Here is a 27,891-nt window from a genome sequence, read left to right as displayed (position 1 = left end):
AGAGGCGCCCTCTTTCCTACCGACCCCCCGCCTAGCCCGGCAGACGAGCCGAAACATGCCGGCTGGAGAAGTGTAAAGCCCGGGCCGGGCGGGGAAGAAAGAGGAGCACCGAGCGGCGCCTCAGCCTTCCTCGGGCAGCGCCGAGGGGCCTTGCGGAGCTTCTCGCCCAGCCGGCAAAAGCAGACTATCGACCACCCACCAAAGCCCCCACCTCTTGCCCGCAGTTCCTTCGCTCACCTGTCGAGGAGGGAAGGGCGAGCGGGTGCCGGAGAAGAGGCAGCAAAAGGCAGCAACGGCTGGGCCAATCGCCGCCCGGCTCCCGACTTTCCTCCGCCGCTTCGGCTGCTCTCATTCAGCACCGGGAGCCGCTTAGCGGAGGGAGGAGAGGAATCTCTCCCTCCACACACGCTCGCCGCTCAGGACGGCAGGGGAGGGAAGGCAAGAAGGGCGCATGCGCTCACCATTCCCCTCTCCTGGAATTCGGCTTGCTGGGAAAAAAAAAAGAGCGCAGGCGCCGACCGCTGAGCGCCAATGTGAGTCTAGATAGGCCTAATATCGGAGGAGAGAGCAAGTGAGAACCTTTGACCGCATTGCGGGGGGAGGGCTGGATTGGCCGTCCTTGAGACCTCCGTCTTCCCTCCGCGTTGCTTCCCACCCCCGCCCTTAATTCCCCCCCCCGGATGGTCTGAACGTGGGTAACGGCAAAGTCAGGCGGTTCTGCTAGAGTCGGTCCCGATCGAAGGGAAAATGCCCCCCCCCCCCTTGGCAGGGGGAATAGCCGCGTGAAAGCGGCCGTTGTTTCCCCCAACACGGTCTGACTGGCTGCCTAGCGTTATCTTCAAATGACAGAGAACGGCTTCCCCCCACCCCCCGGTCCCAGTACCATTTTGTCTGTCTTCGAGGAATTCCGTTGGAATCGGCTCCCCTCGCTTCTTGCCATTTAGTCTCCTCGGGTGGCGCCGGGGGCGAGGAGGTGGCAAACGGATGCGCACGTGCTGTGTGAAAGTCTCCAAAGGCGCCGTGGCCAATGCAAAAGCCAGGTCCCTTTCACAGAAGGGGCATTTCCCAGATAATGTACTGCGGGGAGGCACACTTTTAAGCCAAAAAGCCTTCGCTTCGCGGACCTTCGCCGTATGTAAAACGTACTTTAAATGGAGAGGAAGGTTAAAAAAACGTCCCACTGCGTCGAATGTCGGAGTATTTTGCGCTGTATTTTATTCAAGTACACGGAGTTTCTGAACGCTGAAAGCCAGGGGCTGAAGTGCTTGACTTGCTTATCCAGTACCACAACGCTACAAAGTCCCGCGTTGTGTGGCCTTCCTTCACCTGGCCCTGAAGAACCTGGGACACCCACCCCCTCCCAAATCCACTCTGTCCCTTGGAAGCTAAACTGGGCGTCTTTGAGACTATATTCTTTCTCAGCCTTAAGTACCTTGCAGGGCAGTTGTTAGGGGATGAGAAAGCAATAAAATGCATTCCTAAACGAAAGGTGGGATATAAACCTCTCAAAGTACATCGCTGTCTAAAATTCTTGATTTACGGTATTAATTTTTTTTCTAGAAATATGGGACATGCAAATTGTTGCTATCTTGCAGAAGAAAATAGCTGTTGCCAGATATGTTGGAAAAATATATTAGACTTAACTTTTAAATAATGGCTATAGTTAAAGAGAAAATAGTACTGCATATAATAATTTATTATGTAATTATAAAGCCATAAGCCCTTGCCAATTGCACTGGATCACCATTCAAATAGAGTAATTATTCTGCCTACTCCCTAAATTCTAGAGGTTTATCTAAGTTCCTGATACAAATACATCTGTCCTCTTGTTTAAATCCTTACCATATGTTTTCCTATGCACTTTAATCCTTGATAGTAATTAATCAGCTACTGTGGAAAACACCTGTTCTTTTTCATTTCCTTCTAACTATGGTTGGTTGTTAAAAGTCCTGCTTTAGTAAGTTCAAAAACGCCCCCAAAATTAATCAATAAATCTTATATAACCTAACTCATGAATGTTTATTCTGCAATAACCATATAAATATTAATTTTAGATGGCTTTAAGCCTTATGCAAAGGACAGAATTAGAAGTATATTTATTGGATAGCTGAAGGACATAATTAGAACCAAAGAGTATGTTTATCCTCAGCTTTTGAGTATTTTGTGTCTTTCTTCTATATATTGTTCTGTGCTGTTCTTTAATCTGTTTTCTTTCAACTTTCTTTTGTTTTTAATCTCTCCGCCCAGCAGCTGAATTAATTCAACTTTAACATAAAATTCAGATATAATGTATAGCTATGTTTGATACCACTTGACTTTGACTTAGCTTTCAGGGTTTGCAAAATACTGAATGTAAACTCACGTAAAGAACATGAACTATAGTTGCTTGGTTTGTAATTCTCATGTCATTTATATTGGATTTGATCACAATTAAATTTGTAAAATACAATGAATAGCAGAAAACACCAGTAGGAAAATACATTTTAGATTTTATATGTCTTTAAGAGGATGGATACAGTATTTATCATTTTTCAGAGAACGGAAAATCTTCCTTGATATAAAGTTATAAATGATTGAATTATTTTAAGCAATAAGCTCTTACAGCCAATGTGATTGATCAGGCTAACCTTACTGATTGAGTTAATTTACATGCATATTAAAATACATAATGCTGAAGAAAATGTTTCATTCACTGATCCCATAAACAACCAAGCTTTACCTTTAAACAACATCCCTATGATTCTGTAGCTAAACTGATACGTAAAAACCTTGAATTCCCAGAGCTAGTGTGAACAGCTCCGAGATGCTTATTGTTAATCCTCTGTAGCTACTGTAGTTTCCACGCTTACAGTTAATACTTATCTTCTTAGCACCTTATTGGAATGACTGAAGATTCCAGACATCTCACAGCTTGTAGTTGAGTTTGCAGTGAGGCTTATTTAAAAACAAAAACAGGAATTAGGATCTAAAATTGAAACCTTAAAAATTTTCCTACAATTTCCCTCTCTGAACATAAAATAATCGTATTATTATTGAAAATTATTATTGAAAGTTCTACAGTGATTTTAAATAGTTTTAATTCTTTTATTGCCTAATATAGTTCCTTCCTCATACTATTAATTGTTAGCTATTAATTGTTTTAGGAATTTGTTGCAATGTAAAAAAAATATTGTGCTAGTTTTTAATTGTATTGGATCTTGGACTATAATTTTTTCATTTGAAGGTTATATAAAACCCCCAAAAAAACCTTTGGTTAAAAGGGGTAAACAAAAATTATGACTCATTTTCCCCAAGGACCTACTGTAATCTTCTTTTATGTTAACCATGAAAAACTTTAAAACACAGCTTTTGTGGTGTTAGAGGTTACATGAAAAAACATTACATTTTTAAAAACGTGGCCGTTTTGTTCAGTTTGCCATCTTTATAATCACGGAAACAACATGCTGCAATTAAGATATTCATTTTGGGCTATGGTTAATAAATGTTTTCTCTTTGCTTGTGAAATAGTCTTTTGGTAGGTAAATTGTTTTCATCGTGCAGAATTTTAAATCTAAGGTGTTGGTTTTAAAAAATCCCAACTTTGTCATGTAAAATCATGTAAAATCTTTTCAATTTCTGCAATTCCCAGGGTGGGGATTAAGAGTCTTTAAAAATTATAGAAACCCAATTTTCTGATTACTAAAACAGAAAACCTTCCAGAAATAGTTTTCCAAGTCCTACAGGTGGAAAGTTTCCAGATTCAATCTGCAATTACAATCTATAGGAAGGTACAGAGGCTTCCATTTATATGAAAGACTAACTGTCCAGGACTTATCCAATACGTTCTAGATCCATATCCAATAGAAGAGAATATATGGAGCTCAGAGTTGAGCTGTCGATTCCTTGATGCTATCTGAGGTTGGTTGTTAGCTTGCAGATTCTTTGTTACCAGACTAGGTAAGATCTTCAGTGCTAGGCAAAAAGATCTTAACAAAGATCTTGGCATTGGGAAGGATATCAGTTATGAAGAAGGGGAAACTTGATATAGCTGAATCATTAAATTGAAACCAAAATGGATAACAGCAATCACATTAAATGTAAATGTACCCAATCTGCCTAATGAAAGATTTTAACAACTCCAAATACATAAATCTGATGCTTTCTTACAACAAATGTATGTAAAGCAATACTATGTTGATGTGTTAAATGGGGGGTGGGGGGAGGTAAGGAATATATGGCATCAGGAAAAGCAAAGAAAAATAGAATAGTAGTTATTACCTGGAAAGTAATGGAACAATTAAACAATAAAGAAGAGTTTTATTACTGATACTAAGAAATAAAGGTAAAGTTTTAACATTGGCATCCTGTTATTCTCCAAATAAAGATGATGATAAAGCCATTTTGAAGATTCAAAGAAATTGGGAAAACTTTTGGTGCATTAAATCTGAAAAGAACAGAAAAGAGAACAAGAAAAGGATGATAAGATTGATAAATCAAATAAATTGTTATATAGAAGATGGAAATAATAGAAAAATAGATTTTCCCCAAGAATTCTAAGCATAAAATGAACAAGAAAAAAATTGAAAGCATGCATTAAAGAGTTAAAAGAATTCACTAGAAAACACTTCAATTCAAGCAATTAAACAAGTGATAAAGAGACTTAAAACAGAAAGGTGCCAGATGCAGATGGACTTACAGCCAAATGTCAGAAAAATTTAGAAAATGCATACGTAACTTTATGCTTTAAAAAAGGGAATGAACTGAAGAAATCTCAATCATATAGATCGTTTCTTTGTTGAAATTTGATTATAAGATATTTGTTGTAGCTTAGTATACATGTAATAAAATACATTCCCAAATTATACCTAGAGAGCAGATAGATTATATTCAAAAAATAAAGATGCTGGATAATGGCATCTAATACATTTAATGTTAGCAATAGCATTTAGACTTCTATACCGCTTTGCAGTCCTTTATCTTGGTCCTTAACACCAATAAGATCAAGGAGCTTACAGTGGACTACAGAAGGAATAGATCAGACATCCAGTCCTTGCTTGTCAATGGAGACTGAGTGGAGCAAGTGGCCAGTTTTAGGTTTCTGGGTGTTATCATAAAAGAGAACCTGACCTGGGGCACTTGCATTGGCGCACTGGTCAAAAGGGCCCAGCAGAGATACTTCTCAGGAAACAACAATTGAATGAAAAACTGCTGGTGACCTATCACTGCACTCTACTCTACTCTATCACTCTACTCTATAGAGAGTATTTTAACTTACTGCATTTGTGTATGGTTTGCCAATTGCACAGGGGCAGATAGGACAGCACTCCAGAGGGTCAACATCATTGCCCAGAGGCTCATTGGTTGCCCTCTCCCCTCTTTGGAAGAGCTTTAGATCTCACACTGCCTTAAGAAAGTTCAAAACATTCTTAAAGATCCATCTTATCCTGAGCACCCTTTTTTTGAACTATTACCATCTGGTAGATGGTACAGGATAATAAAAACAAGGACAAATAAGCTGAAAAACAGCTGCTATCCCAGGGCAGTAACCATATTGAATTCTATGATATAGTGCAATATCGGGTTTTCAATTTCAATTATATAGAAAGTAAAGGAAGTATGTGTTTTTATTTTTATAGTTATAATGTACACGGAAGATGGCATTTAATTTCGTTATACCATGTGCAATGACAATAAACTAAACTAAATTAAACTTTACAGCCCTCTCTAAGCAGTTTACAGAGTCAGCATATTGCCCCCAACAATCTGTCCTCATATTACTGACTTCAGGAGGATGAAAGGCTGAGTCAACCCTGAGCCTAGTGAGATTTGAACTGCCAAATTGCAGGCAGCTGACAGTCAGCAGACGTAGCCTGCAGTACTGCATTCTAACCACTGTGCCACTATGACTCTATTAGAATATATTAATGAGAAAATAAATAGGACATTTTCAAAAGCTGCCTACAATTCAGAACCGAATATAAGAACTTATAACTGCAGCTTGCATATGACACATTAGCTCAAAGCCAACAATGCAGATTTAAAACTAGTATACTAATCGGCAAAGTGAGAACTCCAGTGTTATGATAGCACAAATGAAAATCTATAGCAATAAAGCCTGGAGAATAGTTTCTGAGAAAGATCTTATTCAGTCTTAATCCATGGGCAATGACTCATAAAACAGGTGCATCTAAGTTATTTACAGCTTTAAAAATCAATGCCAATGCTTAAACTTCCTGTATTACTTTTGAATAATTGAGCTCCACCCTTGGAGTTGCAATTGTAATCCTTAGAGCAGGGGTGGCGAACAAGTTCGACAAAAAGAGCCAAAATTTTAAACTGTGAGAGTCAGAGAGCCACACCACGCAGTGACCTGCCAAAACAGACAAACACTCACACAAAAGCATATAATTTTAACAATAATATATTAAACACATAATATAACATGCTCAGTCAGGTGTTTTTTGTTATAAATTTTTATAAACCCATTAGAGCTGCTGTATAACTTTTAAATCCATAAATAAGTGGAATCTCTGTCCACCTAACAACCTACAAGATTACTTGATGACCACAACCAGGAATGCCACACTTGCAGTCATTAAACAAAGCAGTCACATATCTCGCTTAATGACTGCTTTGCTCAGTGACGAGATTGTGATTGTAAATCGAGTACAACCTATACATGGGTAAATCCTGGTCCTAATATTATCTTCCTTTAACCTAATATATGTATTATAATATATATATGAGTTTGGATTATCTTTGATATCTATTACAATTACAGGCTGTGAGAAAAACACTCGTAGAATTTTGGGAAATATACTAACCATGGAAATTCAATTAAATGTTTTCTCCTATTTAAAACTCTGCTGCTCCTGAACCCAGAGCTTCAATATGCAACCATTATTATTAATTTGAGCAATCATTAGAACCTCACCGGAATCCTGCAGCAACTGTGCTAGACTTTGAAGCATTATTTTTTTGGTTTATCTCAACAGCAGAGGGCGCTGTTGAGATAAACCTGGAAGTACGGTCGACGCAACGACCAGCTCAGAGCTGGTGGAGTGCAGGCAAGCGTCGACCGTACTTCCGGGTTTAGCGCGCGATCCGAGCCACAGTATACTAAATAATGGTAAGAGGCAAAGAGCCTCATTTATTTTGGCTGCGAGCCGCATGCGGCTCGCGAGCCGCGTGTTCGCCACCCCTGCCTTAGAGCATCTTTTAATTATGCTTGGAAATGGACCAGAAACCAACGTAGCTTTTTAAAGAAACTAATGTAATCTTACCATTGCAATTTCAGCTAAACTCACTGTTTCCCATTCTTGGAAACTTTAAGAAGTATGAATTAGAAATTGAAGTCCACACATCTTAAAATTGCTGGGGTAACAAAGACAGTGCTAACTGAAGTTCCACATGGTGTTCAGAAAAGCCATTAGAATAATTTCCCCAGCAGCTCTCAAAGTATTGTTATCCTGTCCCAGGATTTTCAGTTCTGGAGGAAATAGAGCTGGTATACCACTAATAACTTGTTTCATGCCATAGGAACCACCTAAAAGTTCAAGGATATTTGTGGAATTTCAAGGAAATGTGCAAATCTCAAAGTTCATACAGACTATGAAAGTGAACTTTTACGGAGAATGCATCCATTCCCAGAGTAAGTAAACTCTTTTAGCCAATACCAACTTTTTTGGAGTGAATATTTTGTTTTACTTCTTCCACTACCATTCCGTGGCATTATCTGGGTTGAGCTTCATGTATAGTTCTTGGGAAAGTTTTGCATGCAAACTAGGTAGTTCTACCCTCATCCTTACAACAGGTAGTCCTCAACGTACAACCAAAATTGAGTTCAAAATTTCTGTTCACTAAATGTTTAAGTGAAACATTAGTTAAGTGAATTTTGCCCAATTTATGACCTTTCTTGCCACAGTTGTTAAGTGAATCACTACAATTGTTATGTTAGTAATACAGTTGTTAAGTGAATCTGGCTTCCCCATTGACTTTGCTCTTCAGAAGGTCACAAAAGGTTATTATAGGACTCCAGGACACTACAACTGTCATAAATATGAGTCAGTTGGCAAGCATCTGAATTTTGATCACATGACCAGGGAGATGCTGGAAGTCATAAGTGTAAAAATGATTATAAGTCACTTTTTTCAATGCTGTTGTAACTTTGAACAGTCACTAAATGAAGTGTTGTAAATCGAGAATTATAAAGCACTGCTGTGTAATGTGTGGTCCATGGAATATTTCAAGGAAAACAAGTTTTCTTCTCTTAACCATTTTACTGCTTGGGATTTATTTTGCTGCTCTCACAATTGTACTATCTTGAAGTTATTACTGGCTTCATTGTTACAGAAGACATGTTCAGGCATGACTGTTATTTATTCAGATAAAAAAAAATCTAAAATGACCAGAGTTGAAAAGTTGAATGTCTTTCTATTTGATTTATCAGTCCCACAGCAGTAAAACAGCAGGCAAATCTTATCTGATTAAAAATGATGTATTTTTTGTTATTCAAGGATTAGAAATATTGCTTCAATATGGTCTAGGCCAGCATTCCCCAACTTTTTCTGCTGGTGGATTGGGGGAGGGGATAGTTCTGTGCGAGCGGTGGGTGCGTGCAGCTCTATTTGCACAAATGTAGCTTCGTGCATACTCACCCGTTGCTAGCACAAGTGTCAGCATTCCAAATAACATCCAAAATTAAATCAGAGTCCAAAGCAAAGTATTGCTCAAAGTTCCAATTTATTAAGAGAGTCATGTTGGCACACCTGTGAAAACCCGAATCGGAAAGCTTCCCGGGTTTTCCCACCCAGTTGGAAGTTCATGATCTTGGCCCCACACCCACAAGTCCATCACATGGTCCAATCTTCCACTGCCATGCTGGCAGTTCCACTCATCCAGTTCCAGTCAGGTGCAGAGGTGGAAAGACAAAGGATGACCTTGGCTTCTGGAAAGGAATTTTATTTTGACAACATCACATTCTACTCCTTACTATTCCCCCTCCCAATTCCCCACTAATAAAACAGCATAGTAAAATAAGAGAGACTGTGGCAGATCAAAGATCCAGAAAGGAATATGACTGCAAGTCTGACAACAAATGCAGCTGTGTAAGCATGTGTACACCAACCTCTTCCACAGCCCAGTTCAGAACAGGCCAAGGTCCAGTACTGGGCTGCGTCCTGGGGATTGACAAACCTTGGTCTAGGCTATGAGTTTCCCAATGGCCATTTCATTCCAATTGCTTTGGTGGTCCCTCCCTCCATACTATTATAACATTTTCATCAATAGATCTATAATGATTAGTTTTATGTTGCAGTCAGCAAGATATCATTGCAAGGGAGGAGGAATCCCGTTTAAAATTTTGCATTGTGGCCCAAGATTTTAACAATAGATTTTATTGATTTATTTATATTTTCCCCATTTCTTAATTGGTCGTCTCCCTTAGAGGGGGACATTTACCCACATCTTCTATAATATCAGTAAGTGTAAAAAACGTTTTCATCTCATCACCTTGTTGATTCTCAAACTGTTTTTGGAGCAAATACTATTTACTTAGTGTAGTTAAGTGTTTTGGGATTTTTTTTATAATTGATATATGAAAAAGAATTATATCTATATCCATATCTGTTCTGACCCCCCTTCTTCCCTCGCCAACACAGAATACACTCCAGACCAAAACTATTTCAACAGGATTTATTACACCGACAGACAGACAGATCCTTGGCAGCAATCCACCACGACAAGACTCCCCAGCACAGAGAACGATAGCAGCTATCCAGCATGCCAAACTCACAAGGCAGAACTTTCCCAATAGTTCCTACGTTGACTTCTGCAAAGGACTTCTGCACAATCAATCCTTTTATAGACTGAAGAGGAGTCTACTTATCAGCAGCTGAGAGCAATTACCGCCGGTAACTGCCCCCTTGCTCCTTGCGCCTGTGGGCGTGGCGGTAACGAGCATCTAAGAACTCCCTGCTGATGTCTGAGTCACTTTCCCGTGACTCCTCCCCACTGCTCCAAGGCATGGCATCAGGAGCCCCCCTCCTTTGGCTCTCACCGCTGCTCCATGCCTCTGGCGCCTCCTGGTGGCTCACCAGACTCTCCGATCCCTGCCCAGAGTCAGAACCCTGCCCCGGGTCCTCCACATCCTCCAGAGCCAACTCATAGGGACCCTTGCTGTCAGAGTCTGGTGGCAGCTCCAACGGCTCCTGCTGGGCCACAACACATATCTATCTATGGTTAAAAGAAAGATATGAGCCCCTGTTTGGTTGGTGCTCATTTTGGGCCTTTGAACAGTTAAGAGCATCTGGCAATTTCTGTCCTACGTGTTGACACTAGAGGCTTCTGGAGGATTGGCAGAGAAGAAGAGCTGAGCTATGACTGCTGGAACACCAATCAAGTCTTTGGTAGCTGGCGGTACAGTGCAGTAGCAGTTATGGACTTAGCAGTGTTGGAGATGCTTGATAGCCAATCTTTGTGAAAGATGCAGCGGTGGCAATAATGGTGGATCCTTGGAGGTGAGACATTTGGATGTAGTAGAATGGTTATTCTTTTAAAAAGTGAGTGGACCACACAAGGGTGCTTGGTGGGCCACATGTGGTCCATGATCTGTACGTTGTGTAGGTTGTGTTGCACATGCATTTGTATGTAATCCTTTTTGTGCCTGCCTTGTACACTTGAAAAGTGTAATGTCTGAATTCAGTCTCATTTCCCTCTCAGTTTCCTCCTCCTCAGCATGGAACAAAGCATTATCTGTCAGGCCCATCTTATAAAATACAACCCTCTTAGCTTTGTTATTTTAAGAGCTGCAACTCTTGCCCTTTTGAGTAAGACAACATCTCGAAAAAAGCATTGCAGGAGCAGCAGGCTGGGATTGTTTTGTTGAATAAATCTCCAGTGATGTCACTGGCGTTATCCCCAAATGCTCATAATTCTGAGAATCATGCTCCATTTTCTCCCCACTCCACACTAGTACAATGGACCTATTTACCTACAGGGTACCTGATAGTTTTCCTGCCCCATAATTTGTCTGAATGCTGGGGAAATGAACATCTCTACACCAAAAACACTCAGCTATAAAACGTTTTCTGGATTCACTAAAAAGCAATGAATAAATAGCACAATTAATTTGAAAAAAAAAGAAGAGAAAAAAAAATCAGGTTTACCACAATAGGTAGTATTGTAGGAAGTAGGAAATGCTCTAGGTCCCTCTAGTGGAAGGAGAAAAAAAATGAGTTTCAGCTTTTTGCAGAATGATGCCTGAAGAGGAAAAAAAAGCTTTCCTTCTAAAGGACAAATGAATTTAAGTGAAGCTTATTGTAAATGTCAAGGCACTAAGACAGGCCACCCATTCATAGGCAACCTGTGGGCCCATCAGTGAGAATCTCTTGATTTCTAGGAATCCTGAGCTAATATTTTCAAGCAGCAGGCTTTGAAGGGTACTGCTTGTTCTTCTGAAAATGTCAGCCGTGAATTATCATGATTTTGCAGTGCTTCCACTCATGAACTATAATACCATCCTAGCTTTCATCTCCCAAACAGCTATTCCTGGGAGCAGAGAAAGTTGATTGAACACTGAGTAATGAGTATGGGAGCACCTCACAGGACTTGAAAGTGCCCACATACACATGAAACAACTCAGTACTGTAAAATGCATCTATTTTTGCTATCTCTGGTGTGCCAGGCATTCATTTCTTTTCTGAGTACGCAATCTCTTTAAAATTACTTTCCCTTTATCTTTTTAGTACATTGATGACAGCTTAATAGAGTGCTTAGAATTCTCTTTCCTATTCCCTCCCAAAGTAATCATCATATTGCTTGTGTCTCAGAAAAAGTATGAGTTGTTGTTAACACATATAACCCGCCTTTCCTCTGTGAGTCAAGATTGTGCATTGGGAGTGGGGGGGAGTGGGGTAGGAGACCTTCCACCATGTTATCTTTACAATAACTCTGAAAATTAGATTGGGCTGAAAGACAGTCATTGGACCTATGCAAACCAGGCATTTCTAGCACTATTATTACCCCAGAACTATTCCTATAATGTCTCACAATTATCTTGATCTGAGCTCTGAGGGAACAGCAAGAAGAGACTCCTTTCATCTAACTCCGAGATCTACTCTTGACCAGAGCTCCCCTGCCTTCATTTTTGCCTCCCTTTGTTTTCTTACAATAAAGGGGTAGAAGATCCAAAGTAGTTTGTCTCACTGGGAAGAGCAGCCTCAGAGTTTGGAGATTGGAAATGACAGAATTTTAGACTTAATAAACTTGCTCACATGGTTCATTATTCAATATACATAGTATGGCATTTTAGTCAGTTTCTTGTTGTTCATCATTTGGAGCTAATGATGCCAGCCATTGTCTCCCAGGGGAAAGAAAAACACGCGTTGAAAGCTGTCATATGAACGGCGGAAGTCTGAAATTATTTGCAAAGCACCCTCTCATCTTTCAGTATAATGTTCCAGGATCTTGCTTCAGAGTCATTGTTGTTTGATATAATGAACAAACTTCAATATTAGTCAGTGTTTACTTACCGTATTTTTTGGACTATAAGATACACTGGAATATAAGACACACCAAGATTTTGAAGAGATAAATTTTAAAAAAAGTTTTTGCACTCTGCAGGCCTCCCAAACCCTCTGCATGCCTCTTTTTTCTTTGTGAAAAATGGGGCATGCAGAGAGTTTGAGAGGCCTGCAAAGTGCTCCTGGGGGGCAAAAACGATAAAAAACCAGCCCGTTTTTCACGAAAACGGGCCTTTTTTTTTTTTTAAAAAAAGGGAGGGCATGCATATGCTTTGGGAGGCTTGTAGAGTGCTCCTGGGGGTTGGGGGGGGGGGAGAAACAGGAAACAAACGACCCATTTTTCACTCATTTCTGCCCTCCGTAGCCGCCAGGAGCACTTTGCAGACCTCCCAAAGCCTATGCACGTCTATTTTTGCAAACGGGGCGGGGTTTTGGGAGGCCAAAAATGCTGTGTTCAGTGTATAAGATGCACCCAGATTTTCACCCTCTTTTGGGGGGGGAAGGTGCGTCTTATACTCCAAAAATACAGTATCTAAACAAAGAAACAGAATGACCAGGGACAGGCAAAAAAGCAGTGGGAGAGGGAGCAACTTCCAACTTCCTGCTGGCTTCCCCATTGACTTTGCTTGTGGGAAACATATCATGAGTTGAGGGGTTGGATCCAGACTTAATCCACCATTCTACACGTTGAGAAAATCCCCTGTGTTTTGTTCCTAGTAAATGATACAAAATCCTAACCTTAGCTACAATACATTTTTTCTTGATGGGAAAGAAACAGATGCCAACCTAATTTTAGTCTAGATCTAAAACAAGGGGAAGGAATAGCAAGAGCAAAAAAATATCAGGAGAGGAATGGAAAATACAGTCACTGATGACAGTTGTCAGAACAGTTGTTGAGCATGACTCCATAAGTCAAATGAGACTCCAAGTATTTATCATGGAGTGCTGTCTCCTTGTTTCCTCTCGTCTCCTTATGGCTCATGCAGATAAAAGACTATTGTGATGCTGTGTAGGGAACTGCCGACTATTTCTCTAAGTCTAGCCAAATATAACAGAGCAGAGTTTTGTAGGAAATATAATTTGTGAATTGGAATGGCCAGAGTTCGAGTTTCACTTTATGTTGGCTAATGCTGGGAAAGTAAGGAATGGGAAGTATGGCTTTTGGGGGAAGGACTGAAGTCCCTGCATTTTGGTTTGGACATGCCCTCCTGGTAAAATTTGGTATTTAGTGCAATGGATTTATAATATCTTCTCCAATCATATCAGTTTCACAGTATTTAAGCACAACCATATTTTGTTCAGCTAGATCCTATAAACAATGGTAATCAAGACCAATGTGCTTGGTTTTGACATTTATCTTTTCACTGTTTGTTGTATACATCCTTGATTGTCCTCATGTAAAATGGTTCACTGTGATTTTGGTGCTCCAAGATCTTCTTGACTCAACTAAATTGCTTCTTGGCTTGCATGATATGTATTCTGTTTCTGTAGAAAGCAATCTCCAAAAGCTTTGCTTTTTGCTAGATCAGGAAACTGGGATGTTTCCTAATTGAAACAAGTAGTCGTAGATTTACAAGTACTGGGGTCATCAACCCAATCCATGTATCTTGTGAACACCAGATGGCCACTTTTGAATATTTTAAGCTCATGTCTATTGTTTGAGGTATTGCATGTCTCTTAACTGCATTCGAGTCTCTTTGACAAGGTTTACTTATATAGATATAGGCAGCACCTATATCTGGACATGAAGGGAACTAGCAGCGTACTCCCTTCCCCACAGCCCTGCCATGCTTGCCTGCCTTCCACACGGCCTTCCTGGCGGTCCCTCATGCCCACTTGCCTTCCGAGGTTGGCATCCAGCCTGCTGCTCTGGGGCTGAGAGGGGCAGCAGCAGTGATGGTGGTGTTCCGGGAGAGCAGGCAGCAGGCAGATGTCCCGGGGCTGCTGCACATGTGCATCGCCTGCCCTCCCAGATCACTGTTGCCTCCAGATGCAGAGAGGAGAGCTCCAGCTCTCCTGAACTGTGCAAGGCTCTCCTGCACTGTGCAAGGCTTTCCTGCACTGTGCAAGGCTCTCCTTGCACAGGGCTCTCCTATGCAGGAGAGCTGAACTCTTCTCTCTTCATCCAGTGGCAGTGGCTGCTGCTGCTCCCCATTCCCATCCTTCCTGAGGCAACACAAAGGGGACCGCAGTGCTGAGGAGTCTCTTGCGCAGCAGGGCTCTCTCGTGATGAGGAGTCTCCTGTGTTTATTGTTACCCCAAACCCTCTTATGGACATTTTGTGTAAAAATGTAAAAGAGGAAATAATGAACATACGATTTGTGGTTTTGATGATTAGACAGGATAGATCAGGGTGTCAAACTCAATTTCATTGAGGGCCACATCAGAGTTGTATTTGACCTCGGGGGCCAGGATGAGTGTGGCCAGGGTGGGTGTGACCCACTCGATGCCACTCATGTCGAGGCACCTGTGGTGGCCTGAGCACTCTGCCAGCGAAAATGGGCTCCTAAGCTCCGTTTTCAGCTGTGACAGTCTCCTGCAACCCTCTGCCAGTGAAAACAGCTCAGGAGGACTGGACATGACCTTCCTTGTCAGGGGAAAAAAAACACCCTGGAGAAATCTGAGATCAATGGACCGGGCTGATTCCCTTCAGCATATCTTTTGAGATATTAAGAAAATAAAATAAAAGTCTTTGAAAAATATATTCTAATTAATAAACAAACTTTAATAATAAAATAAAACAGAAAGTTAACTAATGGTTACATTTTGATAATAAAAGCTCCGGTTGCCAGCTCCCTGGCAATCGGACAAAGAACAAAGGAATGTATTCTGGAATGTGTGAAGCATGCGCAATAAATCACTTTCAGATAAGAACTTATATGACCTGCGCAATAACTCTTTCTTAGTTTAACTCTTGAATGTCAGTTCATGCCTAGCAAACTTTTTAATATCGTGACATTCCTTAGCTCTGTTTTCACTGGCAGAGGCACCACAGGCTGGTCCTTCGCTGTTTCCAGGGTGGCCCCACGGGCCAGGTCTAAGCATCCTGCAGGCTGGATTCGGCCCGTGGGCCTTGTGTTTGACACTTTTGGGATAGATTATAGAAAGAAGAGAATTACTTTGTAACTAGAGTAAAAAGTAAATTTATAATTACATTTATAATTGTAAGGAAGATTGGAAGGTACTTTATATCTTTTTTCTTTTCTATTTTCATTATACTTTTTCCCTTTCTTGATTTTTAGTTTGCTTTTTTCTTTTTTCTTTTTCTTTTCTTACTTTACATTAGTTTGTATTAGTTTTATGTTCCTTTTAAAAAAATTATATAAGCTATCACCAAAATTTTATTTTTTTCTCCTATGTTTTGATAATTTTTTATTACTTTGGTACAAGTTATATCAGATAGCAGATTTTGTGTGTCAGATAAATGTGGCAGCTTATATACAAAGTACTAGTAGGGTAGGGAAAATCCAGAGCAAGAATTTAGTTCCTCCATCTGTCTCCACCCCCTTGCCAGCCTGGTTCAATATCAGATACACAACTTTCTGGAATGAAGCGTTCGTTCATCCATTGTGATTTTCTGACATTGGCCACAGCCTTGAAGCTGACAGAAGGACTTCTACCAGTGATGTTCTGCAATCTTCCAGATTTTAGTCTAGATGTGGGTATAATTCTCAGATCTTTTATTCTGTACTTGCCCTTCCTTAGCGTCAACATTCTGTGATTGGGTTTGGAATTTTTTTAGTTATCTACCAGAACAAATGTCAAAGAACTGTGACATATGCAGGTAGACCTCCAATTACAACTGAGCCCAAAATTTATGTTGCTAAGTGAAACAGTTGTTAAATGAGTTTGTCCATTTTACAACTTTTCTTGTCACAGTTGTTAAGGGAATCTTTGCATAGGTTAAGTTAGTAATATTATTAAGTGAATCTGGATTCCCCATTGACTTTGCTTGTCAGGTCGCAAAAGCTGATCACATGACCTCAGAACACAGCAACCGTCATAAATATGCCAACCATTAGAAGTTTGATCATGTGACCAAGGGGATACTGCAAAGGTCGCAACTCTGAAAAATGATCATAAGTCACTTTTTTCAGTTCATTGTAACTTTGAACGGTCACTAAATGAACTGTTGTAAGGCAAGGACTACCTGCATTTTTCCAATAGAAGACAGTTTCTGTGGAAAACTGATGATGCAGATTAATTATCTGATAGTAATGAACAAGTCTGAAACTGGTCAAGTGTAAACAATGAAGAGATGACAGAAGCAGAGATATTGTTGCTCTAACTCAAGAAAAAATCCAAGAAAAAAAGCAGAATGAAACTGTATTGAATTCTTCCCATTCTGTGGTGGACTGGGATTTATAAAGCCAAACAGAAATGGAGACATGCGTGCCTTTTGCAGTTTATTTGTAATATGCCCACAATATGAAATCCACATGGCTTAATTTCTGAGACAAGTATATTCTACTGACAGATTTAACCACAGATTCAATTTTTATTAATAGTTAGCCAGTGGCTTTTGGAACTAGACTTGTGGTGAAAATTGCAGGAAATATGTCTGTAAAACTTTGAACCTTTAGGAAAATTGTTAATTATAAACCTTAAGTGCAGAAATAAATAAGATAGTTGAACAATGTTGGAAAAGATCTTCTCATCTTTTATTAGCTTTCTGACCCATGCATCAGAGGACGGGTTTGATTTGGCCATGCCATTGGGTAGGGCAGCCTGCAAATACAATCAATACTGTTTTCCTATTGACCCCAGGGATACAGGACATAGAACTCTTTTAAGATTGGCCAATCTTTGACTTTTGTTGTGTTTTTTAGAAGAAATCTTTGGAATTCTGCCTGCCAGGTTCCTGGAGCAGAATTTTTGTAAACAAGGATGTAAAAAACATGAGCATGCGTTTACTTCATCTTAGTTGTCACAAGATGTCACCCTACCTTTGTACAATGTAAAATTGTAAAATTATTGTACAATGGAAAACTAGTATGCTTTGTAGATTATTGTGGATATCTTATTTGAAATTATCAGAAATGAGTGAACATGGCACATAATAGAGCCCGGGTTTTGTGTGTGTGTGTGTGTGTGTGTGGATTTAAACCAATCTTGCTGATGTTTCTCCCAATAACTATTTGAGGTAACAGGAAAGCTGGTGCACATATGTTTATTTGGCAGGATGAAGAGGTGACTACGCAAAGCAAGAAACTGTTTTTTGAAAAAAAGAGTCATCTCTAATCTATTAACAGTAGCAAACAACTGGTAGTTGTGAGAAATAGAGATGTTGACAGACAAACACAAGTGTCACACCCTTTGGGATATTTACCTTGAATGTTGCAAGTAGGCTATGCCAACTGAAGATACACCAAAGCTGTGCATTTTGCTTGAAATTGATTGTACAATTACCTACTTGGAAAATAGCGTTTTGTCCCTTTTGTTTTCACTATTCATTTCTGCTAACGAATATCAAATATAAATTCATATACACTATGTTCCTAATTTTCACTATTTTAATATTTCTTTTAATTGAATGGTCATTTCATCTATCGTAACATCAATGAATGCAATGCAAATTTTGTCATATATGGGCTCATATGCTGCCTCATCTGAGAATGTGTATATCTTTTTCTCTGAGAAACTTTCACATGAGGAGAGTCCACAAATGTCTTGGGAATGCTTTCAGCAGCTTGAAAATTAAAAAAATCCTGATCTCTACATTCACTCACATCTTCTTCCAAGATTCCGTTTTTCAGTAATTCCAGTGCAATATTCAATTTCCTATCTACCTTCCTTCCTCCCTGACAGCATGTCACACTAGACAGTGCTAAGAAACCACATGGATGGGTGAAGCTCAGCCACAAGAGTGTGAGCCCTGTTACAACTTCATTGTTAAGGTTCTGTAGCAGCTCAAACTTTAATTAGTGCAGAGAAAGACAAAGTCAAAACTGTTTTAAAGTTAAACTTTATTTTGTAATTCTTTATAGGAATATCATTAAAAGACCTCAAATGTATCTCTATCTGTACATATACAAGAACCTGTTCAAAAATATTCACAGAACAAAAATAAATCTTCTTTAGAACAAACCCAGACAATGAAATGCAGAAGTAGATCCTGGGGACCTGAGGAATCCACCACTATGAGCAGAAAAAATACAGGATTGTGATTTGGAGGATGGGTGGGTTGTGGAGTCATAAAATAAAGATCGAGATAGAAATAAATTATTGAAAACTAACACTGAAAACAAATGTCTGGTAAGATAATTTTCATTAAGGCCCTGAAGAAAGTATATTGTTGTACTTACAAAATTCATAAAAGCTCTCACCAGCATACCCCTCTCGCCCCATCTCTTAGACTATGGGGATAGTCTAATCAAAGGCCATAGATATTATTTTACCAACACCAAACTAAATTTGAGAAGAAGGTGTTACAGTCACAACCCAGATTATTACAAAGCTGCCTACAAGCTTGCATTTCTGAAATGGCACCATTGCATGACTAAAGAGACAGCCAAGTGGAACTCATTTCCCTAACCCAACTCTTTCTCATTTCAACGGCAGGTTGATACAAATACCTAGACCAAACCATCAGTTGTTCCAGAATGATTCTACTTCTTTCAGAGGACTATAAAAATTCAGCCATCCTGGGACTTGGTGTCTCTTTCAGCCTGCTACCCCCATGCACTTGAACAGACCTACTTGGGCTTCCTTGACAAATACAGCTGATTTCCCACACAAAGAGCAGAATGTTGATCTCAGGCTGTTCTCAGAGACATCCCAGTTTAAGAAATGTATCTGAGGCTATTTAGGAATGTGATATTGAAATTATTGCCAGCATTTGTCTTTTCCATCTTTTTTTTTAAAAAAACATGAATATAGAACTATAAGAGGAGCAATTAAGGATTTCATTAAATCTTTAGCAAATTGCTTTATCTGGGGGAAAAAGGTTCTAGTGCAACAAAAAGCACTATGGAAAGGCTGACAGCCTCAAATTCTAGCATGTAGTATCATGATGCCATGTAGTTTTGACTCAGCTTTATGCACATCTGGAGTAGAAAAATTCATCTTAGCTGAAATACAAATCTCTTAAAGGAACCATCCAAACCAATTCCTCTTTCAAGTTGAATTTTAATGTTTTTTTAACCACTTTAAAATTAAAAATTGATAACTCTAAAGGAGTTTGTTTCCTCACTGCATAAATTTTAATCCATCACAAGCATTTTCTTTACTTAGAAAATGATTTGATTTTTGTGAGTGGAAAAATGCTACTTTGATAAATGTGTTGATTTTTATAATGGTAATAAGAGACACAAAATGCATTGTGGCCAAAGGAGTTGTTTGGAGAAAGTAGGGATTGGTACAGGGTTAAGGAAGTACCAATTACTTCTCTGTTCAAAACTGGCAGTTCACTCCCCATATTTAGACTGTAAACAATTGTAATGGTAATGCTGCCTAGGGAATGCTGAGATAAGAGAGGGCACAGCCTGCAGCTGCATAATGGGTGAAAAGATATAGAAGGAACTATCTCTAGCTTCTAAAGAAGATGGCTGGAGATTTGTACTTTCAAACTTGCAGTGTAGCTTTACGATAAGGTAGAATTAACTCATTTGGCTGTGTTTCCTATCTGGTCTACCTGGGAAAGGCTGACAGCTATTCCCATTTTAAAAAACAATCACAATTCCAGAATCTAAAGGAATCTATGTCAGCCTCTGGTTATAAGAAGGCAAAATTGTAATGGAAAAAAACTAAAAACAGTTTATGAAAAAATGGCAATCTTTCTTAAAATGCAAGCTTTCTGCAAAAACAGAAGCAAGAATAAAGAAAACTTTGATGAATATATTTCTGGAAAACTGACAGGTATTCATGGATGTTTTTTTTAAAAAATAAAACAAATCTGAGGAAATTATATAATAATAAATACTGTTTTCTTCTTGGTCAGGAGCTGGCAAATCATGATTGAGGGCCAGGTGTAAGCATCCTGGGCAAGGGCAGCCTATCAGTAGCCTCCACAGAGACAGAGGAGGGGATGAGATCAGAAAAGGTTTTGCCAGTGTATTTGACAAACGTGTAAGAGAAGGTTTGTTATCATTTCAATTAATATTAAATATATATTTACAAGAATGAATAAAGGACAATAAATAAAGAAAATGTCTTTAAATAAAGAATGCCTTGTAGTGGTAAAAGAGAATGCCTCTTAAGGTCAAAATATGGCAGGATAAAGTGCTTATGGTGGACCCTTGCTAAATATGATTTCAGAATTTTACTGGAAAATTTGGGGATTGTCTTTTTTCAACCTTTGGCTAGGTAGCTGAAACAGTTAAGAAAGAAGTTGAAAAACACAAAGACAGAAAAAAGCAAGGGGAAATAAGTTCCAGCCCAGACACAATCGCCTACAGAGGTGCAGTTTGCTTGGAGCTTTATGGAGGAGTAAGCAAATACAGTCAGTGATGGGCAGGGTATGAGCAAAAGCTCACACTTAGTACAAAATAACTCTCAAACTCTTGGTGAGCTTGCTTGCAATAACTTTCCAGCAGGGATAGCTCAAATGAGTTGATAGAAGATTAGTTAGATCATGTTCCAAAAGTCTAGCCATTGTGGATGGGTTGGCCAGTAATTGAATTCAAAGAATTAGTGTTTTGGGATGCCAGGGGATTATGAGTTTAACTGCATGGCCTTTAAGGGAATTTGTTGGTTTCTTCTAACAACAGAAATCAAGCTAACAAAGCCAGTCAAGGTCAAGGTGATATGATGACTCCCCTGGATGCTTCCCCATAAACCTCTCCAGATGTCAGTTTGGAGGAGGATGAACCAGTTCCAGGCACATCTGGAGGGGAGTTGACCAATGGCTCCAAGCAGCCATCTGAGAGGGATTTGATGTAAGCACAGCTGCAGCAGGACAGCCCTGAAGTGCGGAAAACATGTAGCTTCAGCCAATCAGTGGTGAGGAAGAGGAACTGCCTTCTACACCTGATCCAAGAACACATAGGGCAGAGAAAAGGCAGGAGCAGAGAAGTTCAGCCATGTTACTCATGAGGAGAAAGTCTCGCCCTTCTTGATGGGCTGCACAGAAGCTGCCTATTTAGCACATCAGACAGATGAAGGCAATGCTGGGAAAAATGTGTTCATTTCCTAGCTGTGTGTTTTCTGGTCATTGTAATTCCTGCCTTGCTTTGGACTGACACTGTGCCTTGACTTGGACTGAGCCTTGGGAACTCTGTAATTTTCTTTCCTCATGTATTGTGGATTTAATTTTGCCTGGTGGTTTTATTTTGATTGGGAAACTTTCAAGTGCCTTGTGGACTCATTGACCATTGCTATGTGGATTACCATTAGTCTTGCTTGTGGCTGGATTTCATTGGGACAGTTTTGGGATTTTGATGGAGTTGCTGAGGAATATTAATAAACCCAATAAACCACAGGTGTGTGTGTGAGAGAGAGAGAGCAAGAGCGGGACAGCACAGGCGAGGAGAAGCCCAGAGCTCCATTGGTCGGTTCATCACCATACATGGAGGATTTACAGACTAAAACAGGTGCACTGGATTCTGTTCCTCATCTTCTGCTGGGAGTGAGGCTACTCCAGATTATTGTGTGCTGGATCAGCCCCAGACCACGATGCTCAGGGTCAAGATCCTCGAGTCAGACTTGGTCATGTGAAGCGGGCCATAGATATAATTCTGGAAGGACTTCCTGTAATATGGCTGGCAACTGATATGCCCAGAGAGAATGTCTCTATCTGGGCTGTCATCTGTTTCAACTCACTAACAGAAGGAACAGGATTTCCTTTCATTTATATGACTCTCCTAGAATCATCACTCAAGATCCTCCCATACAGCAACGGTCTGCAAGTAGTTTCAGAAGCTGAAACTTAGTTGTTGGATAAAACAGCAGTTTTGGAATTTATTTTTTAAATGGACGATAAGGCATGCCTTTTATTTATTAATTTATGAGATTATTAGCTAAAATACACTCTCTTTAGTCATAGCCTGTTACTCCTTTTTGAAGCTCTGTGTCATTTTAAAGACTTCTTTATTGTTAAAGGACAAGGAAAACGGTTGCCGGCCACAAGCTAAAAGAAGGAAGTGTATGAAGTATATTTTAATTTTGATGGAGAAATGTAAGGATATAAAGTTGTGGTTTTATTACACTACTTTTGAAATAATCTGTAGCTGTGGATTGTTTTGTTGTGGGTTGTTGAAAGTCCCCAATTTTTATGAACTCTGGCTAGAAAAAGAAAAAAGCAAATAAAAAAATAAATTTTTTTTTTGAGCACTAGAGGGAGCTTTGAAGATGCTTAAACCTGAGCTGGAGTCTTTTGTTAGGGAAATCTTTCATAAGTCTTTACAGAGAATAACTTACTTTGCAAATCAAATCAGTATTAAATATAAAAAAGCAAGAGGTGCAATTAGGTGTTGAAAATTATCAACCCAATCACTTCCGATGAAAAAATGGCCAACTGAATACATGCCCAGGGAGGGATCCCTGAAGGTTTTTTTTTTTCCTGGCTGGCTGTAGCTCTTCAACTACTAACTGAAGGGACTGGCATTCCTTCAATTTATATGACTCTCCTGGGTTAGGGAAAGTCTAAGAATTACCCCTTAAGATCCTCTGATACAGCTGAGATCTGCAAGTAACTTCAGGAACAGCGTTTCAAAGCAACTGCCTGCTAAAACTTGGGGGTGGAGGGGCTACAGGAAAAGATTTCATTCTATGAAGATAAGCTAGGGGGAGTGACTTAAATTTAATGACTTAATTAGGATGGATTTTTATAAGTTTGATATATGTATTGAAAGCAAGCTTTAAGGTAGTTTTGTATATATAAAAAAAGTTTGTAAATGCATATCTTCTGCCTTTTATGTAATGCTGTACAAAGTTTGTAAAATACTATTGATTGTTTTATGCAAAGAAGAGAATATAGATAACATTTTTTTCTATTTTGAAATTGCTTCTGGATTTTGTGCTTGCAATAAAAAAGTGAAACTTTCCTTTTGTTTCTGCTAATTAGACAGGTTTATTGGTGTAGAAAAGGCTTGTACATACTGTTGTTTAAAAGTAAAAAGTTGCAATTGTAATGTTCTTATCTTCTACTGTGCTAAAAAGAGTCGGAAGTTGGTATCTTTTTCTTTCCTTTTCCCTCTTTATGCCATATATTTTTTCTTTGCCCTCTCCTGTCGTCCTAGTTTTTCCTTACTTTTTTGAATTTTTCTTTGTATTTTATATTTTGATAAACCAATAAAAAAGTTTCAAAAGAAGCTATGATAAATTTTCTATAAGCTGTTTGCAATAACAGTTTGTTAACGGAGGGTTTTGGAATTTTAATCTTGTCTCATTTTCATTATTAATGATAATATTTATTATTTTTATATATTATTCTTATCACTTTTGTTTTTTCTGTTAACTATTTTGTTCTTTTGTTCAGTTTGCCGATTAAATGAGAACACTGAAGTCTAATCCCTTGAATGCCATGCTACTGGGGAAGGTTCTATATACATTTTCCTGCTTGACACTCTCTGGATCACCACAAAATATTCTTTATCTCAGGGCTGTCCTCCTCTCACCACAAGTAAAGAGTTTGTCTTCTGTCTTTATCAAGAGGAAGAGTGAAATACTAGCCATTGAGAGAAAAACAATTGGCTTTAAGGGTAGTTTATGGTTCATTGTGCAAGAAAAGAGTAAGGTAGTTGCAGATAAGGAGAGCGACAGCTGAACAGTGGTGTCAAACCTGACTCTACTGCATAGTTGCCTGCACTTGCTTTCGCTCGCAGTGTGCCGTACAGTGATAGGAGGGTGGTGGTGAATTCCTAAGGAGGGGTGTCTACAGAATGCAAGAGTGCCTTCTGTTGCCAGCAAGAAGTTATCTATCAAGAACAAGTTACGAAGATTATGTGAGCAGCAAAGACAGTCTTTCCCAAAACAAAAGAACTGAATTCAGTTGGTAAACTATGAACTGTGGGTGGCCCAGAGAGGAAAATGTGGTTTTACTACAGGGGTTTTTGTAGGAAAATCCCAGAACTGACTTTGTTTCTGCTATACCTAGATGGAGTTTTCAATAAAGCTACACTCTTGGTAATTATAAAGAGCTGAAAGTTTCTTTTGTTGAATGTGCCAAATGGGACGGTCCGGTGAGATCACAGTAGTGCCTATCTGGATCCCACCAGAAGGCCAAAGTTGTGGACAACAAGCAAAGAATCGGAGAAGAAGAAGAAGCTGGAGGAGCCTCTGGCTCAAGAAGCCCCAGCAACCTTGCAGACCGGGACAGGAGATCAGCTGAAGTCTCTTTAAGTGGCCAAATGGGACGGCTGACAAGTGGCTTGGTGAACGGGCTGTATGCCACACAGGGATTAACGTTTTAAATTTCCTTCTGTTAAGTGAGCTTATTTTTGTTCTGTGAGGACATCATTTCTGTACAGTTACTTTTTCTGTGTTAAAGCAATATCTAGATACCTGTGTGGACTGTTCAGGACAAGCTTACAGTCCTTTTTAAAATCATCACAAAGACTCTTTACAGTGAGAAAGGAAGTAGAACTTCCTATTTTGCTCTGAGGAAGATGAGAAGAATCCTGATTGAAAAAGGAGTAAATTGCCTCTCCATGTAAGAAGGTTAGCTACCATACCAAATAGGCACCCAGGGTAATATGGGAATGGAATGTCAAATCCCCAAGAGGAAAGTGGGCTGTGAGAAGGAATGGACAGGGTTCACTCTCCACTGCACGATGTCAACATGTGCTGACATAATTACAAATGCAGGAGACAAAGAAAACAGCCCTCGATAAGAAATGTGTACACTGTCATTTCTGACAGCTAGGAAATGCCAGGGAGATAATGGATGTGTTGCGTGATGCAGTGGTCTTGCCCCACCGAAGTGAAATGTTTTTGGTAAAGACTCTTGAATAGTATTCCTCTTCTCACCTGCTCCAGTCTCATTGCTGGAATGGAAGGCAGGGGAAGGTAGTGCATTCTAGATAAAACTCCTTGTTCTTGGTCTATGTAAACAGCTGACTAATAACATCTAAATTTAAAAACAATCTAAATGGTCAAAAAAACTGCTTATAGAAGGAATTAGAAAAACAAACCAACCAACAAAAAACCTAAATAGCAGCAAACAGGTCAGCAACATGCCTATCATTCCCCAAAAAAACAAATGTTCAAAATTTGTTTATCTTGTAAAACTTTTCATTAGATTTTTACGCATTTCTTGTTTTTTAAACATTTGATTAAAAAAAATCAATATTTGTTTTTCAATTCATTTTTAAAAAACTTTTTTGACCCTTGACTTGCATTAAACGGTCTTTTCTGTGCTTACCGAGTCAGGAAACTATTGATGCCTGCTCTGCCCTGTATACCATGACATGTTGCTGCCGTGGTTGAGGTTTAGTGTAAAGAGGCAAGTTGAAAAACTAGCAAATTGAAATGTGGAAATGTAATTACCAGCTGCAATGTTGAAAGGAAGCCCAAGTAGGTTGTTAGTGCAGGTCATTATATGGCTGTGGCAGGCAGTCCAGTTTTCCCTGAAATTTTCCGCTTTTAAGCAGGGATTTTGAAGAACACCAGGCTTGGAGTGGGCAAGGGAAATGAAAGATGTCAATTCATTTGGTGGGATAACTTGTAGTTAGCAGCTGCTTTTCCTAAATTCTTCATTCTCTGTGATTGAAAGGATTAACTAGGCTTAGAGTGGGTAAGGGAAATGAAAGATGGCAATTCGTTTGGTGGGACAACTTGAAATTAGCAGCTGCTGTTCCTAAATTCCCCATTCTCTGTGATGGAAAGCCTGGGGGGATTAGTAGGAGAGACGCTGCTCCGGGCCTGCATGCCATAGTGTTCCTTCACTTGAGTTAGGGCACTCATCAATCTTGTATTGGCTGAATCCAGAGAGAGGATCCTTTTCTCCTGCAAGAACAACAGAAAACAAAACAAAACGAGATCACATTTGTCTATGTTCACCACAACCAACAGGACTTCACTGGATTTGAAACAGTGAAGGTAAAATCAAATTCTTATTACTTCTTCTAAGAGTTTTTCCTAGCCCACCAGCCAAATGCAACAGGCTTGCCTCTTTCAAGTGGAAGTTGCCAATTTATACATGTACATATGGATCACACAGAAATACTGAGACAGAACCCAGAAGACAACAGAAGTTTAAAGATTGGCTCTTACTCAAAGGAAAACAGGAAATGGTGGTAGACTGATAAAAGGGCAGATTATTCCAGAGTTTAGGTGTATAAAGATCTGAGATCTCTAAAGATATCAACCTAAAGACAACTTGAGAGAACTAAGTGACAAATATCATGACCATCAGATTCCAACAGTGTGAGAATGCAGATAGAGAAGAATATATGGCCATTATATCTTGGCACAGTTTGAGAATATTCAATAGTACAGGTTTGGGTCTCCCAGAGGACGGTCATAAAAACCAGTGAAGGAGTAAGGTGTTTATTACCCATTTCCCCACAGTGGGCATAGTTGGAAACTGTGAAATGTGGTGGTCAGAAGGGGTTTTGTCACTAACAGCTACACAGGCATTTAGGCATGCATCTGAAAGGCACCAGGGTTTGAAAAGGCTAACATCTCACAGGTATAAATGTGTTTGGGGAATGTGTTTGTGAAAGGGGGCAACTGTATATTCATGACAGCAGAATGATTCTATAATTAAAATTGCCTATAGTCAACTCATTTTTTATGACGTCCAGTGTTTTGTCTGCCTGGATCTCACTCCCCATCTCCCTACAAAACAATCAGTTCCTTCTCAGAAATAATTTTAGCATAATGTCATAAAATAAATTTAGAATGGATTATGAAACTCACCATCAATGAAATTCAGAGAGCAGAGGAAAACTGGAATGCATGACTAGAGTTGGGGAAACATAAGGGCATGGGGGCAAGCCAGGGCAGTACTCAGCTAGAGATCTAATTGGATATACTTGCCCATTTGAATGATCTCTCCCTTTTAACAAGTGTAATTTAACACAGAGATGATGTCAATTGACATTACAAAAGGATGTACATAGCCCAAAGTACAGCTCTGTTAATTAAGTGGGGGGACGGGGGACGGGACACAAGCAGTAGTGATATATAGGCTACCATACCCTCAACAGGCAAAAAAGAAAAAGAAAAAAGTGATGGGGAAAAAAAGATTTGGTGGTGAATGGCTAGAAAGAGGGCATTCTAAGCACAGAGTGAGAAATCAATCTCTATGCAGTTCCTGATTCAAAAAAGCTCCTCTGTAAGATAGAATAGAATGAATGAGCTGGAAGGGACATTGGAGGTCTTCTAGTCCAGCCCCCTGCTTAAGCAGGAGAACCTATACTATTTTAGATAGGCGACTGTCTAATCTCTTCTTAAAAACATCCAGTGATGAAGCACCCATGATTTCTGGAGGCAAGCTGTTCCACTGGTT

General features: G+C 39.5%; 2 protein-coding genes and 1 long non-coding RNA gene across 7 annotated transcripts in view; 1 reads left to right on the top strand and 2 right to left on the bottom strand.

Annotated features, from left to right (window-relative positions):
• The window catches only part of RALGPS2 (Ral GEF with PH domain and SH3 binding motif 2), an 86,889-nt gene extending 84,430 nt beyond the window's left edge, over nt 1–2,459 (bottom strand). For 2 of the 3 annotated variants that reach the window (XM_081947686.1, XM_081947685.1), the window contains exon 1: nt 238–467. The gene's annotated coding sequence lies outside the window, so the exon portion shown is untranslated. Of the gene's footprint in view, nt 1–237; nt 468–883 lie in introns of those variants that run through there. The other variant, XM_081947687.1, reaches the window with a different exon arrangement.
• Nucleotides 416–12,562, top strand: LOC309389396. Its single transcript, XR_014174939.1, has 3 exons — nt 416–533; nt 7,519–7,630; nt 9,639–12,562. It is a non-coding gene; the product is annotated as an uncharacterized lncRNA (long non-coding RNA).
• Nucleotides 12,563–18,448: 5,886 nt separating this feature from the next.
• The window catches only part of RASAL2 (RAS protein activator like 2), a gene marked incomplete at its 5' end in the record, with an annotated part of 242,109 nt that continues 232,666 nt past the window's right edge, over nt 18,449–27,891 (bottom strand). For all 3 annotated transcript variants that reach the window (XM_081947703.1, XM_081947702.1, XM_081947701.1), the window contains one exon: nt 18,449–26,384. In XM_081947703.1, coding sequence (XP_081803829.1) covers nt 26,220–26,384 — 165 coding nt within the window. In that variant the 3' untranslated portion in view covers nt 18,449–26,219. The remainder of the gene's footprint in view (nt 26,385–27,891) is intronic.

The sequence above is a fragment of the Natrix helvetica genome (assembly GCF_964273705.1).
Source record: "Natrix helvetica genome assembly, chromosome: 3".
In the NCBI taxonomy this organism is placed as follows: Eukaryota; Metazoa; Chordata; class Lepidosauria; order Squamata; family Natricidae; genus Natrix; species Natrix helvetica.
The sequence above is the reverse complement of the archived record's forward strand: the minus strand, read 5'-3'. Positions and strand labels throughout refer to the sequence as shown.